The 14,686-nt window shown below is 42.7% G+C and overlaps 1 protein-coding gene across 3 annotated transcripts in view; it reads left to right on the top strand.

The window, feature by feature from the left end:
* The window catches only part of RXRA (retinoid X receptor alpha), a 288,589-nt gene that overhangs the window by 219,422 nt on the left and 54,481 nt on the right, over positions 1 to 14,686 (top strand). For all 3 annotated transcript variants that reach the window (XM_020981921.2, XM_020981920.2, XM_020981922.2), the window contains exon 4: positions 622 to 801. In XM_020981921.2, the coding sequence (XP_020837580.1) occupies positions 622 to 801 (180 nt within the window). The remainder of the gene's footprint in view (positions 1 to 621; positions 802 to 14,686) is intronic.

Raw genomic sequence — 14,686 nt, 5'->3', positions numbered from 1 at the left:
GCCTCAGTTTCCTCATCTGTAAAATGAGCCGGAGAAGGCAATGGCAGACCACTCCAGTATCTTTGCCAAGAAAATCCCAAATGAGGGCATGAAGATTTAGAGACAGACATGGCTGAAACAATTAGATAACAACAGAGCCAGTGTGTTACTAGCTGTTTTCCCTGTTTCATTCCTATCCCAAGTCCTCTCTGACCTCATGAATTCTCACAGAACATCTCTGGTGATTGAAACATAGTCTCATTAGCACATGTTCAGATCCTTCCTTTCCTTTCCAAGTCAAGGCCAGGTGCCACCGTTGCTGTGAAACCTTCTCTGACCAACACTCCGCCAGCCAATTAAAAGTGTTCTTTGCATCCATATAACAGTCCTTTAGGGTATTATCTAAGTCAAATCTTGTCCAACTCCCTACATCCTCATATCTTCCAGTTATGTTTTCCACCTTGTATTATGCTTTCTACAAATAGGTTACATCTCCTCTAGTAGACTGTAAGCACCTGAGGGCGGGGGTTGGTTTTTTTTTTCCAGGTTCATATCCGCATTACTGAGGAAAGGGTTGTGTGCATAGTGAACATTTAATAAACGTTCATTGAGTTGAGTAGCATCTCTGCCCTTCCATTTCAGGTAAACATTACGGTGTGTACAGTTGTGAAGGCTGTAAAGGCTTCTTCAAGAGGACAGTCCGCAAGGACCTCACCTATACCTGCCGAGACAATAAAGACTGCCTGATTGACAAACGCCAGCGGAACCGGTGCCAATACTGCCGCTACCAGAAGTGTCTTGCCATGGGCATGAAGCGAGAAGGTAAGATGAGGGAAGCTGTTTCTGAGCCAATACTCCACACTCTGTTAATTAGATTAACTAAGGGAGAAGTGGCCTTCATCATTTGCCTCTGTGACCCAGTTAGAACTGTTGGAAATTTCTTAGGAAGGGATCACACAAAGGAGAGCAGCTCTCAATTTTTTAAGACCTGCTTATCTAATTTGTGGATCATCCAGAATTCTGGCTTCTTCCTTGTTACCTTTTGGCTTTGGGACTCTTTGTCATACCTCAACATCTCCAGGGCACAGAAACCACTCCGAATCAAGTGTTTGAAATCCTTCCTGGGGTGATGCCATTGCTTAGCTGATTAAATAACCTGTGTGGCAAACAGGAGAACCTGAGTTCAAATCCTAGTAGTGCCTAAGGAGCTCAAAATCTTACTAGTATTCAGATTTTGATGAGAATGGAAGAGGAGGTTAAGTGGAAAAGCGCTTTTGCTGTAGACTTCACATAGCATTGATTTTTCCATATTTCCTCTCTTCTATCTTCTGTTTCCCCTTTAATTACAGAAGCTTAGAGGGGGAAGGAGCCTTGGAAGTCATCACTTCATACCTTTCACCTAGGGCTGGAATCTCTTCTGTAGTATTCTTCATAGATGGGGGCTTCCAGTTATAGGACATTCCTTCTCTACTAAAGGAGATTCATTCCATCATTGAATAGCCCTTCTAGAGTGTTCAGCTTTATATTGGGTGGTGAGCAGCATCCCTGTAGCTTCCAACTGGTAGTCCTTCCAATTTCTAGCAGAGGCTCTTAATCTTTTATCATGTCGTACATCCCTTTGACAGATTGGTGAAGCCCATGACCTCCTTCCCAGAATAATATTTTTAAATGTATAAAATAAAATGCAAAGGAAACCAGTTATATTGAAAGAAAATCCCAGACTCCAGGTTAAAAACCCCTTTTCTAGAGACACATGAAGTAATCGTGCTCCTTTAGCCTTCAGATAGGAATCATTAATCATAGAATCATAGAACTGCAATGTTGGAAGGGGCCTTAGCAACGGTCTAGTCCAATTCTCTTGTTTTATAGATGGGAAAAGAATCCCAGAAAGAGGAAGTGACTTCCCCACAGTTATACAGCAGGCTGGTAGCAGAGTCAGAAACAGAGCCCAAGCCTCCTCATATCCCTCTAAATTTTTTTCCTTGGCTGAAAGTCTTCTGTGTATTCTGAGTTTTTCAGCTAGAACCAAAGCCTCCAGCATCGAGGCCCAGCCTCAGGCTCTCCTACCGTCAGCTGCTGATTTTAGATTTGTGGAGTCATCTACCTTTGACTCCCAGGTGGTATTTCATTGCTATAGGTATTATTGGGGTGGTTGGTTTTCCCCTCTCTTTTTCAGAGTTTTGTTTTTACTTGATACAGATGTCTCTCTTCAACCTTGATTGTTCTGAGGCCCTTTGAAAAAACCCAAAACCTCAGTCTGGGACATCTGCTGCTGATCGGCTTCCTTTTAAGGTCTGCTCTGGTTGTGAGCGTGGTTATGGTTAGAAAGCAACGACTTAGTGAACCTTGTCTGCTCCTGAGTCACGTCTCCTTTCTCTTAACACAGACTCCTTGGCTGTCAGCGTCACTGCAGAGGGTACCATCACTGTATTAGCTCAGGCCTGCCATGCCCTATTTTTTCTTTAAAGAAGGGCCAGAGTTTGGCAAAATGTTCACCCTGGATTCTTCTTATCTATAGAATTTCTTAGTGCGTAGGTAGCTCTGACAGGTGGTGTGATACCTAGGGTTATGAAATGACTTGTATATGAAGATTCTGCATGCCAGGGGTATGTCTAGCCTGCTAATGACTCCCAGGGAGGTAGCTAGTTAGGAGGGAACCCCAAGGATTTTATCTCCATTAGCAGAGGTTAGGTTTCTCAAGAAGCCCAGCATAACATGGAATGCACATCCCACAGTGTACCTTCCCATCCTAGGTCAAGTGATGAGATTTGTGCTCAGGCTTCTTGGGTGGCTGGTGATTGTACACTTTCTGGGATGGGCAGTGAAGTATCATGTATTCTACTTCTCAGCTAAAGATTTTCCTAGGGGTTCTAAGCTCTCTGAGGGTCTCTTCCTGAGGAATCCTCCTACCTGGAAGAGCTGTCTTCCTCTTCAAAGCTTCCCTGACATTTGGGAGCATATCTTAAGATCATAGGATCACAGATTGGAAGCTAGAAGGACCCTAGACATCATCTAATTGTACCCTATCCTTTTGTAGAAGAGAAGGCTTAGGCCCAGAGAGGTTAAATCAAGTGCCCAAAGTGACACAGGAGGTCAGTAGCAGAGTTAGCTTTTGAACCCAGGTACTTTGATTCTAAATCCAGCACTCTTTCTTCGGTGTTATACTGTGTTGGGGGAATTATTGTCCTAAGTTGTTTTTTTTAAAAATTAAATCACACTACACTTTGTATTATGGTTATTTGTGTCTGAATCATAACTATGGATCTTTGAAGGTCGGGAGACTCCTCAATTAACAGTAATTTGCTGTGTACTTACCATGTGCCAGGCATCAGAGATATAAACAAAAAGTGAAAACAGTACCTGCCTTCAAGGAGCTTACATTCTAGTGGGGAGACAATGTATAGATAAAGAGGAATATGCAAGATATAAACAGAAGACATACAAAGTAACTGCAGAGAGTAACATCATTTACAGCCAGAGGACTGAGAAAGACTTCCTGCAGAAAGTGACTTTTAAGCTGAGACTTGAACAAAGCCAGAGATTATAAGAGATAGAAGTAAGGAAGGAGAGTATTCCAGGCGTTCCAGGGACATCAGCCTAGGATGGAGGAGGCACACAGTAAGCCTGGTATTTGATGCTACGATGGGCTTAAGGACCTCAAACTCCTGCTAATGGGGAAAAATTTTAGCTGAGAGGTAGAATATTTCATGCTTCCTTTGACCCTCCCAACACATGTAGAACCACCAACCACCCTTGAAACCGGAACACAAACCTATTACTCGACTTAGGATGGTGGAGGTACCTAGTGAGACTGACATTCAATGGCTGATTAGGTTTCTTGAGGTCTTCAGCCTCTTGATAATGAAGGTCAGATCTTTGGGATGCCCTCTCAACTAACTGCCTCTTTGGGACTCATAAGCCCAGACTAGAAATACCCCTGGTATGCAGAATCTTGAGATGCAAGTCATACAAAGGCATGAAAATAGGAGATAAAGTGTTTTGTGCAAGGGACAGCAGATAGGTTAGTATGGCTGAACCACAGAGTGCATAGAGGATGTAAGTCACACTGTGATTTGGAAGGGTAGGAAGGGGCTAAGTTGTGAAGGGCTTTGATGGGAGTTGATATTTGATCCTGGGGGTAATAGGGAGTCACTGGAGTTTATTGAGTAGAAGGGTGCCATGGTCAAATCTACACATTAGGAAATTACTGTGATAGTTGTGTGAAGTATTGATAGGAATGGAGAAACATCTGAAGCAAGGAAACCAGTTGTAACGTCACTGCAATAGTCCAGACTGGAGATGATGAACACCTGAGCTACTGTGATGACTGTGCGAGTGCAGAGAAAGGGGGTGGATGGACAGATAGACAGATCTGTTTGTCTTATCTTAGATATATGTGTATATCTATAGCTATAAGTATTCCTATCTGTATCGCCTCTGTCTATATCTGTCAGTCTGTCTTTGTCTCTCTCTCAGATATTGTGGAGATAGAAATGAACTGGCTGTATAAACACACTGAGGGTGCAGAGTTGAAGATGACTCCAGGGCTGATTGGAAGCAGGTGATGTTCCCCTTGGCAGAAATAAGGGAGTTGAGAACACGTGTGAGTTTTAGGGCTGTGTATGTGGGAAGGTAATGAACTCGCTTTTGGACATGTCGGCTTTGAGATGCGCAGGAGACATCCATGCCAATGTGGAAAAGGGTCAGGGTCAGCCAACTAAGCGCCTCACCCCCTCCCCAATCCCTCCTGCCTCATAATCTGAGAATCTCGTTTACATTTTAAAATAAAAATGCATTGTATTTAAAACTGTGAAACGCCTTCTTGGCTTGGGCCAGATTTGGTCTTCAGCAGTCATTTGCCCGGTCACTGGTTTAGACTCTAAGTGTAGGTTGGACAATGCTTCTTGGAGAACAGAGGGCTTGCACTGGGCTTTGGAGGAAGGGCAAGATTTGGAAAGACTCCAGGAAAAAGCAGAGGGCATTCTTATTAAGGGTCGTGGTTTGCATGAAGTCACAGAGGAAAGAGTGAGCGTGATCTGTGGAGGCAGTGAAAGGACCAGGCTGGAGGAAGTGGAATGACACATGCTGATAAATGAGGACTGGTTTCACTTGAGGTGTTTGATTTGCCTGTTGCCAGCTCACTTCAGTGGGTCCCATAGGAAATGGACGATTAGCAGTAAAAAGGCCCAACAGTTTATTCCATGTGACCATAGTGGGGCATGAGCTGGATCCAAAAGCCTGAAAGAGCTCTCCATACCCCCAGCCCCAAAAGAACCCTAAGCCAGTGGTGAAAAACCAGGAACAAGGGAAGCCATGTTTGAGGCTGGATACACACAGTTTCTCTCATTGTTGTCCCAAACCCTATTTTGGGGCTCCCTGTGACCTGTTTGGCTAACGAGGATGGCATTAGAGCCTCAATCCTTTTCTCCAACCACTCGTAGCACATACTGAGTTCTGGGGCAGAAGCCCCAGTTTTGAATCCCAGTTCTAAAATATTTGGTCATTGGTTGGTTATTTCATTACACTAAACTTTACTTTCCTCATCGTCTTAGAAGGAAGAGTAATATAATAACTTATACTATCTACCTTCCAGGACTTTTGTGAGAAAAGTGGTTTGTCAACCTTAAAGTGCTATAGAAATGTGAGTGATGATGAAGAAGATGATGATGGCAGTCATCTTGAGCTCTGCTGGTTCTCCCTGGGGGTCTTTGTGACTGTGAGCCCCTGCTGAGGGAAGGAAGGAGACAGCTTTCCAACCCTGAACCTTCCAAGAACTTCCCCACCTGGATGCCTTGTTCAGCCTGTGAGGAGCTTGTCCCTCTGGACCGTGACAGCTTATGATGCCATGGTCCATTACCTTTCATGACCTGGCATTAGGGACTCTTGCCATGAAGTAAAAAGGAAAGAAGGGTGGCACCTGGCAGTCATCGTTACAAATCAGGATGATTGTGGGCCCCCATACTAGCCAGTACATTCTGGGATTCACAATTACTTAAAAATGTATCACCCGAGTCCGGTCCTGCTTCTTCTCTTGTCAGCCTTCCTGTGTGTGTCCCCATATCAAAAAGAGGGGACCAGTATAGGAGAACCGTACAGTATGCCTGCCAGTGTCAGTGTCTTGGACTTAAGTTTTCAACCGCTTGATTACCGAATCCAATAGCTTCTTCTCACTCCTGGCTGGCCCTCAGCAAATGTCCAAGTATCCTCCTCTAGGTTCCTAATCACTAAGGGTAGTATAAAGGCCTCATTACTTCAAGTGTGGGGTGATGGGATTTCTTATGAAGGGCATATAAACATGTGACCATTATGACCACCCTATGAACTTGTACTGTTTCTCAAATGATGGCCTTGTTATGAAACCCTTACATAGCCTGACTTCATGTCATATGTGCAGAGATTACTCATGGCTCCCTGGTGGCATCCTAGGTTCCATAATTTTTTAACATGATCATGCTGTGGACAGGAGAGAGATGGAAATGTGGGGGGGGGGGAAAGGCGTTCAAAAGAAATTGGTACCTGGGAGGAAATTAAAAACTACTGGAGGCAGCATGGTACTGTGGGAAGAACATTGGCTCTTGTGTGAGGATGTGGGTTCATATCCCACCTCCAGTGCTTACTGTCTCTGTGACCTGAGGCAAATGACTTAACCTTGCTGAGCCTCATTGCAAAATGAAGGGGTTGGGCGAGGTGGCTTCTGAGGGCCTTTCCAGGTCTAGCTGTATCATCCTGTGACCTGGCTAGTAGAGGCCATCTGATGGCCCGGGGGACAAGACTGTAAGGCAGCGAGTGGTTTACCCTCCCTGCAAGTGCCAGCTTCTGCTAATCAGGAAGAACCCCAGCTGTGTTCTCTTTCCTGGGAGCATGCCAAATTCCTGGAGAAAGAACGTGAACTTTTGTTTAACTTTGCTAGGACACTTCTTTGTGGATGTCATACATATCCTTGAAAGCCTTCAGTGGCTATAGAGTCATGTTTAATTCAACAGATATTATGTGCCTTCTGCTTACAATATACTGTGCTAGGTCCTAAGTTCAACCAATATAACTTGGCATTCGAGTCCCTTTATAGTCTGTGCTTTTCTCTTACTCTTCCCTTACCTCAGCTTAGGATCTCTCCCTATTCCTCTGTAGATTCCCTCCTCTCCAGGCAGACTGCTTTGGCCCTTCCTTGTTCCAGTGTCCTCACCTGGATTATCCTTCTCTGTCTCTGCTTATTGAAGGTCCACTTGTTCCTTCAGGGCCCGGCTCACGCAGCCTTCTTCAGCCCCCTTTCCATGTTATTTTCCTCTTCTTTTGTCCCTTCCTGTCGGGGCTGTTCCTTTGGCATTTAGTATATGTTTTCTGGGGGGCAGGGCAGAAAGGGATGTCTTTTGTTTTGATATCATCTGCATTTCCCAGTGTATGTTTTCCCTCCTTTCCAGAGTCATCTCTTGCAATAAAGAATGAAAAAGGGGAAACAATTAAGTAAAATGAAGCGGCATGTTCAAAAAGTCTGACATTATATCTAGTGTTCCCCACCTGGTATCCCCCCCACGTCTGCAAAGAATTAGGGATGCCTCTTCCCATTTCTTTTTTTTTTTTTTTGAGCTGTACTAGATCAGTACAATTTTGCAGTATTCAGTTTTAATTGTTCTGTTCTTCTTTGTTTTTACATTGTTATAGTCATGGCATATGTTATTTTTCTTTTACTTTGCATTGATACATGTCTTCCCATGTTTTTCCCCCTATATTTACATCATATTCATATTCATATATATATATATATATATATATATATATATATATATATATATATTTCTATTTTTCTAGTGAATTTTCTATTACGGTTAATGTACCACAATTTGTTTAGTCATCCGCAATTGATATCAGTGGATTATAGGCTAGAGTTGAGTCAGAGGATGGCTTGTGTTGACATACAGGCCCTTTTAGTTGCTGCATATGTGACTTTGGGCAAGTTAGTCATTTAACTTCTCTGGGCCTCGGTTTCCTCATCTATAAAGTGAGAGGATTAGACTAGGTGACTTCAAAGGTCTTTTCTAGCTCTAAGCCTATAATTCATTTTTTAAAAATTAAAAAAAATTTTTAACACCACTTTCATTTTAGAACATCACCAGCAAGGCATCTCTTATAACAAGGAATAAAGAGGAAAACCAACACAGCAATTGTGTCAAACAGTACATACAGTATACCATACCCATAGTCAGCCACCATCTGCAGAGAAGGTAGAAACATGTTTTTTCTTAACTCTTACAGGGCCGAGCTTGATCATTGTAATAACATTGATTTCAATTTTGGATTTCAATTTCAACTCTAGTATAGGAATCTACTTTGTTTCCAATTTTTGTTAATGTGAAAAAGAGCTATTATAAATATTTTGGTGCGTAGGAGGACTTTCTTTTTGTCTTTGAATCTCTTTGAGGCATACAGCATATACTTAATGTAGTCTTTGTTATCCTTTTATGTGCATATACTAGACCGCACTCGCTAGGGGTAGGCATGACATCTTAGTCATGTCTTCCTCCTGGACCCAGTACAGTAGATGCTCAGTCTAGTTGGTAATGATAATGGAGTTTCTTCTTTATCTCACCCAAGGAGGTAATATTTGTAAAGTGCTTTCCCCAGTGCTTGGGTCACAGTAGACGCTATATAAACGCTAGCTATTGTTATTCACCTTAAGACAGTTCCATTAGTTACATAGGGTAAAGTTGTGATACCTTTTGTGATTTGGAAGATTGGCAACAGAAAATAGGACTATAAGGTAAAGAGTTAAGAGTTCTAAGAAGAGCCCCTGGAACTTTCAGGCTTTTAATCAGTATTTTATAGTGGAGGGAGAACTGGGCTAAATTGGTCTTTCAGTCTGAGGCCTGGCTTTGACCCTTTCCAGCTGTGGAAAACCACTTCTCATCAATGGAAGACTTTGGAACACCGTCTTTTTAATTGATTAAATAATAATATAGATATTACCTATCACCCACGGTTGTTGTAAGGAAAGAATTTGCAGACCTTTAAATGCTGTGTAAGTATATGCTATTAATACTATTATTGTTGAAACATTGTTAAAGATTAGGAAATGAGAGGGGCTGTTGGCTTGTAGACTATCAAAATCTGCATACCCGTGTGTCCCCCTACATGTAGATCATCAGAAGCCTCATACCTGGTGTTTAGTATCTCTTCCGCTCTGTTCTCAAAGAAAATGTTAACCGTGGAGGAGGTGCTGAACACTTCAAGTGCCAGGAAACATTTAAAAAAATAAAATTGATTATAGTCTAACACAAGGGAAATAACTAAATACCAATGTGGTCAAAGATTTGCTGGTAAATGTTTAACAATTGGCTCTCCTAAAACGTTTCATGTCCTTTTAAGTTTAATCTGCATTATTTGCATTTTCTCCATCACTTTCTTAAGTCTATACAGTCAACAAAACCATAAATCCAGCCTCGATTTGTAGCATTTGCTGATTTCTGAGGTGCGAATGCTCACACTGAATATTTAACAAACAATTCTCAAGCAAGATAAAAACTGGCTCTGGCACACCTCCTGAATGTGGGATTAATTCAGCTGTCAGTGGATGGGCTGACTGGTTGCAGCAAAGAGCTAATTCGGTATCGGATTAGATGAAATGATAAAAATGAGACAATATGATATACAGGGGAAAGCTGCCCTAAACTCACCTATTTTTAAAGCCCACTGGTGTAAACAATTGGGAAATGAATAAAAGAACAGATATAGACACAGTCCATTACCATTTCTTAAGGAAGTTTAGCCATTGTAAATTGATAGCAACAGCAGGGAGGCCAAAAGAGCCAAGAAATGACCTCCCCCAGCAGAACACTGGATCTCTTTGTCAGACGGAGCTCTGTAGCAGCCACGGCCAAGGTGGGAATATGGGGGCTCTACTGGTTTGGGTATAACGTTGTTTGTAAGATCTTTATCGAGGAGGATAGTAGAAGACCATGAGCAGTGTGAACCATAAGACAAGAAGAAACAGTTGAAACAAAAACAAGTTTAAAGCGAACTTGGGGAGAGATCCAAATAAACAGGATTCTCACCAGGGCACTGAAGGATGAAAGTAGAAAGAGTACAACAAATAGATGAAAAATGGAAAAAATCAGGAACAAGCTTTTTACCCCCATTGTTATAGTTGAATCACCCCTCTTAGACTCTATAACAGCACAGTTGTGCTGTATGAGAAAGAAGAAATTCTGTTGGAGAAGAGTAGCTGGAGTGGATCTAGTGTATGTATAAGAGGTGTGTGTTGCAGGTGACAATTTTAAAAGAGGACATTGAGGGATTATTTTCAGTGTATTTGAAAGAAGGGAGAATTAGCAAAATCTTTGAACTAACCTGAGGTCTTATGATTGGCAAAAAATATTTACCAATATTTATACTTTCCTCATCAGTACAGTTTTTTAATGAGGATAATGTACACACACACACACACACACACATATTCAGGGTATCCTCATGAAGACTTGAGAAAGGATGAGGTAGGCTTTTGCGATCATGTGCTGTTTCAGATCATATCTTTATAACTACACACACAAATTGTACATATTTTTAGACCTGTATTGATGAATTATGCTACTTTTCCTATTTTTCTTTTTTTGTGTGTCTTTGAAAAATACTGTTTGTATATGGGATGACTTTCTGTGATGGGAAGGGAGAAGGATGCTGGGGAAAACTATGGTGGTATAAAAAACAAAAGGCAAAAATAAAAACTTATTTTGGGAAAAGGGGCAGTATTCTTTTGGCAGTGAGTTTTGAAAAGTCATGAAATGCTAGAGTCTGTGAAGAACAAAAGTTGAAGGTCACTCAGAAGGCAAAGGAGGAGAACATGGTGAATGTATATAGGCTCTAACACGTTGTCAATGGAGAATTGCATAAGAGAATCACCGTAAAGTGTGTCAGCAGAGAGACTTGTGACTGGAAAAGAAGGTGGACTTCTCACATGGCAAGAGCAAATGTTCCCTGGTGAATGGTTCATATTTTCCTTTGGCCTCTATGCAATGCCAAGAAAGCTTGCAGAAGTCCCCTGATATGTTGGGTGGATCCCCTTTGGGTACATTTGTGGTAGACTTGACATGAGTTGCTAGGGTGAGAGGGTATAGATAGGCTATAAGTTGTATTTTTGCTAGAACTCATAGTCATAAGGTCACAGCTTGGTCCAGTGATAGAAGCCCTATTGGCCATGGCAGTGGAGATTAAACCAAAGTCTCACCACCATTAAGATGTCTGTTTGAGACTATTTCCTAATGTCAGAAGGAGGTGGTAGCTGATGTATCCTGAATAGTTAGTTGGAATTGATCTCTAAATGGACCCATTACCTGTTTGCAGTAGAAGAAAACCTGTGTTCTTTAGTTTATTTCCTTCATACTGGTTGCTTTCCACGGGAGTAAATATACATACCTCACAGAAGCTCATGTCTAATTAATAAAATCCACTGCTTGCAGTCCCAATTCCGTTAGAAATACTGTGCTCTTGAGGAAAAAAAAATTACTAACAGTTAAATAAATACCTGATTCCTGTCAAGGAAATACCTTTCCTTCATCTCCTTTTGTATTTATATGTCATGAATGTGCAGTAAAAACCCTCTTACTGAGCTATCCAGCTTGAATAGGAGAACGAAACAACTGTAAAACATCCCCCGATGGCAAGGGAGAATTATGTTGGGAAGAGCTGTGGAATCAATACAGACAGAGGGACAAGAGTGTGTTAGACTTGTCCAGTCAATGAAAATTCATCTTCCAAGTATCTGGTCTCGTAAATAGCTGATGGGGACTTTATATTTACAGAGAGCGATGTCTGCTTCCCGCCCGATCAGGGAGTTAATATAGGCATGCTTGGCAGTTCGTTGTATTTTCTGTGGCTGGCAGGCCCTGAAGTCAACAAGCTTGCTGTTTAAGAGGAATTATGTCCTGCATGACAAACGGCTGCCCTCTGGAGCACTGGGCTTGATGCCTTCGTCCTGGAGCAGGGCATTAGTTCCTGAAGGGAAATAAAAACAAGTAGGAATTTTGTCCTGATGCAAGGCTCTATCCCCTCACTCAGAGTTGCCCTGCTGATAATTTAGGTAAAATGCTGATGCTGATATGCACTCCCAAAGCTCTTTTATTGATTTTGAAATGAAGATCTCCCCCCTACCCCATATCCTTCCCCTATATAAATCATTTCCTGAACGTTCTGTTGGTGGTTTATGTTGTTGTTTACTGCCTAAGTCGTTGCCACCCGACCACATATACTTTGTCTTCCCCTAAACATTAGCCAGGCAGGTTTCAGGAACAGGGTTGGCAGTGCCTCAAGCTTTGATTGGATAGGGGCAGATTTCACAAGCCTACATGATGCAATCACAGGGCTTGTGGAAGGTTTTTGGTTTGGGGGAGGAAGGTGGAATGGATTAGCAGTTTCTGGGCCTAGTCACTTGCTTTGACACATGCAGACATCCCTTGTACCCATACCTACCTGGAGCCCAGCATGCTGTCCTTAAGAGTTGGTTGGGTGTTAAACAGACTGGATCCTCTTCTAGAGCTAAGCAGAAGAGAACATCTCTTGAATGTGCAAGAGAGATCTCTGTTGAGAGAGGCACTAGCTGTCCATTCCAGATAGGAGCCAAGGACATGTTTCTGTGGCTTTTTTTTTTCCCTATGAGGCTGGGACTTGGATTTGGGCCTGGCAGTTTATTTAAAGGAAGTTTTATTTCAGGGAGACTGGAAATTAGGCGGCCTGATTCTCCCCTCTGTCTTTGGTAGTAGGTCTGAAGTCCTCTGAGCAGCATCACAGATGAAGTACTCTCAGTGGAGCAGGGAGGGCACAGAAAAAAAGAAAGGACAGACTTCTGATGGCAGAACCATATCTACCTAGAGGGACTCCCTAGCCAGCAGAGATAATCCTGCTCTCCTGTTGCCTCTCATGTATTGCGTTGATAGCGGTTTTTGCTAGTGTTTTTGGTAGAAGTATGAAGGATACATTCGATGGCAAAGGGAAATCAAGTCTTAGTTAAAAAACAACAGCTGGCTGTATGTCCTGACCCTCTTACCTTCCTGTGAAGAGCATCGCTTAAAAATCATATTGCCTGGCTAGAAGGGGAAATCTCTGTTTCCGAACTGTTTCAGCTCCTTCCTTCCTCTTGCCTCCAGGAAGCCTTCCCCAGCTAACCCCACCCACCTGCTATTGCTCTTTACACATGGTCTCACACACCACGCAGTGGCCCGTTTGTGTGTCATATTTTATTCATTTGTTCTTTGTCATGTAAGTGTTTGTGTGTGTGTGTGTGTGTGTGTGTGTGTGTGTGTGTGTGTGTGTGTGCACGCTATGTTAGAATATAAGCTTCTTTAGGGGAGGAACCGTGTATTTGGAGTACTAGACTGGGAGTTGAGGTGGTATGGTATTAGAGTCAGGGTCATGGGTTCAAATCCAATCTCTGATACTTACTGTGTGAGTGACCCGAAACAAGTTGCTTAGCCTCTCTGGGTCTCAATTTCCTCTTCTGTAAATTGAAGGTTGGACTAGATCTCTAAGGTCCCTGGCTGTTCTGATATACACCCTTTTTTCTGCATTCTCATCTGTCTGGGTACCAAGCCCAGGACTCTCCCTACTCCTCTGGGTAAGGCGTGATGCTGTTCTCCCATTCTCTCCAAAGCACTGCATTGATAGCTATTTTGCTAACATTTATGGTTGAAGAATTAGGGACAGGATCACGTGATAGATACCCATTGCAAGGTGGCAAGACTGAAGAGGGAGTTGGGAAAAATCCCAGAGGACAGAATTCAGAGGGATGGGGTGGATGAATAGGAATCCAGATGTAGGCCTTGTAGCTTTTGCCTCCTGTTTAAAGATCTCCCTGCCTGAGCTTCCTCTATTACTGTCACAGAGGAGAGAAGGGTTTCCCCTGGATTTCAAAGCTGCTTTTGACACTTCTCATTTAGTTCCCAGGGTTCCCCAGAGAAGCCAGGTTATAAATTACAGAAACCCCTAAGGATGGCTCTCAGATGCTGAAGAGCTCTCCAGAGGGAGAATGCTACAGGAGGCTTGCTGTTCCATTAGAAGCCAAGAAGGCCTTGGCCTCTTTTTATTCCCCTCCTAGTTTATGGGGTAAGAGAGCAGCAGTAAAAGAAGGAAATACCATCTGAAGCTATTTTCATGCTCCTGTTGGTGGTCTTGGGACAGCTGTAGCTATGCAGACTCCAGGAATTCTCCTTCCTGAGCCCTTTGGCTCATGACCTCTCCTTCATGAGTCCTCTTTGGGAAATTGGGGTATCTATGTTTTTTCTTATGAGCTAGTTTTATATAAAGGTTACAGTCTCAGCTCACTTGACTTAACTTCCAGGCACTGGGAATGGCCTTCACTGAGCTCTTTAACCCAGTCTTTTTTTATAACCGAGGGCACATAGTTACAAGATGGCTTTCCAGGGTCATAGGTATAGATTATATCTCAGGTTAGAGTTTATCTCTGGCTGGAGTGAGAGCTCAGTCTGCGACTAGTGAGAGCTCAATCTGTGGCTTGGATTAGAGCTTAGTCTGTGGTTGGGATTAAGGTTTAGTCTGTGGTTGGGATTAGGGTTTATTCTATGGTTGCAATCAGGGCTAAATCTGTGGTTGGGATTAGGGCTCCGTCTGTGGCTGGGCTGAATGTGTGGCTTGGACTAGGGTTCGGGTTCTTTTGGGGTTAAAGCTTAGTGTCTGGCTGGATTTACTGCTCACTCTTGTTTAGGAT

This window comes from Phascolarctos cinereus, unplaced genomic scaffold (assembly GCF_003287225.1).
Source record: "Phascolarctos cinereus isolate Bilbo 61053 unplaced genomic scaffold, phaCin_HiC Scaffold_2;HRSCAF=192, whole genome shotgun sequence".
NCBI classification, from domain to species: Eukaryota; Metazoa; Chordata; class Mammalia; order Diprotodontia; family Phascolarctidae; genus Phascolarctos; species Phascolarctos cinereus.
The sequence above is the reverse complement of the archived record's forward strand: the minus strand, read 5'-3'. Positions and strand labels throughout refer to the sequence as shown.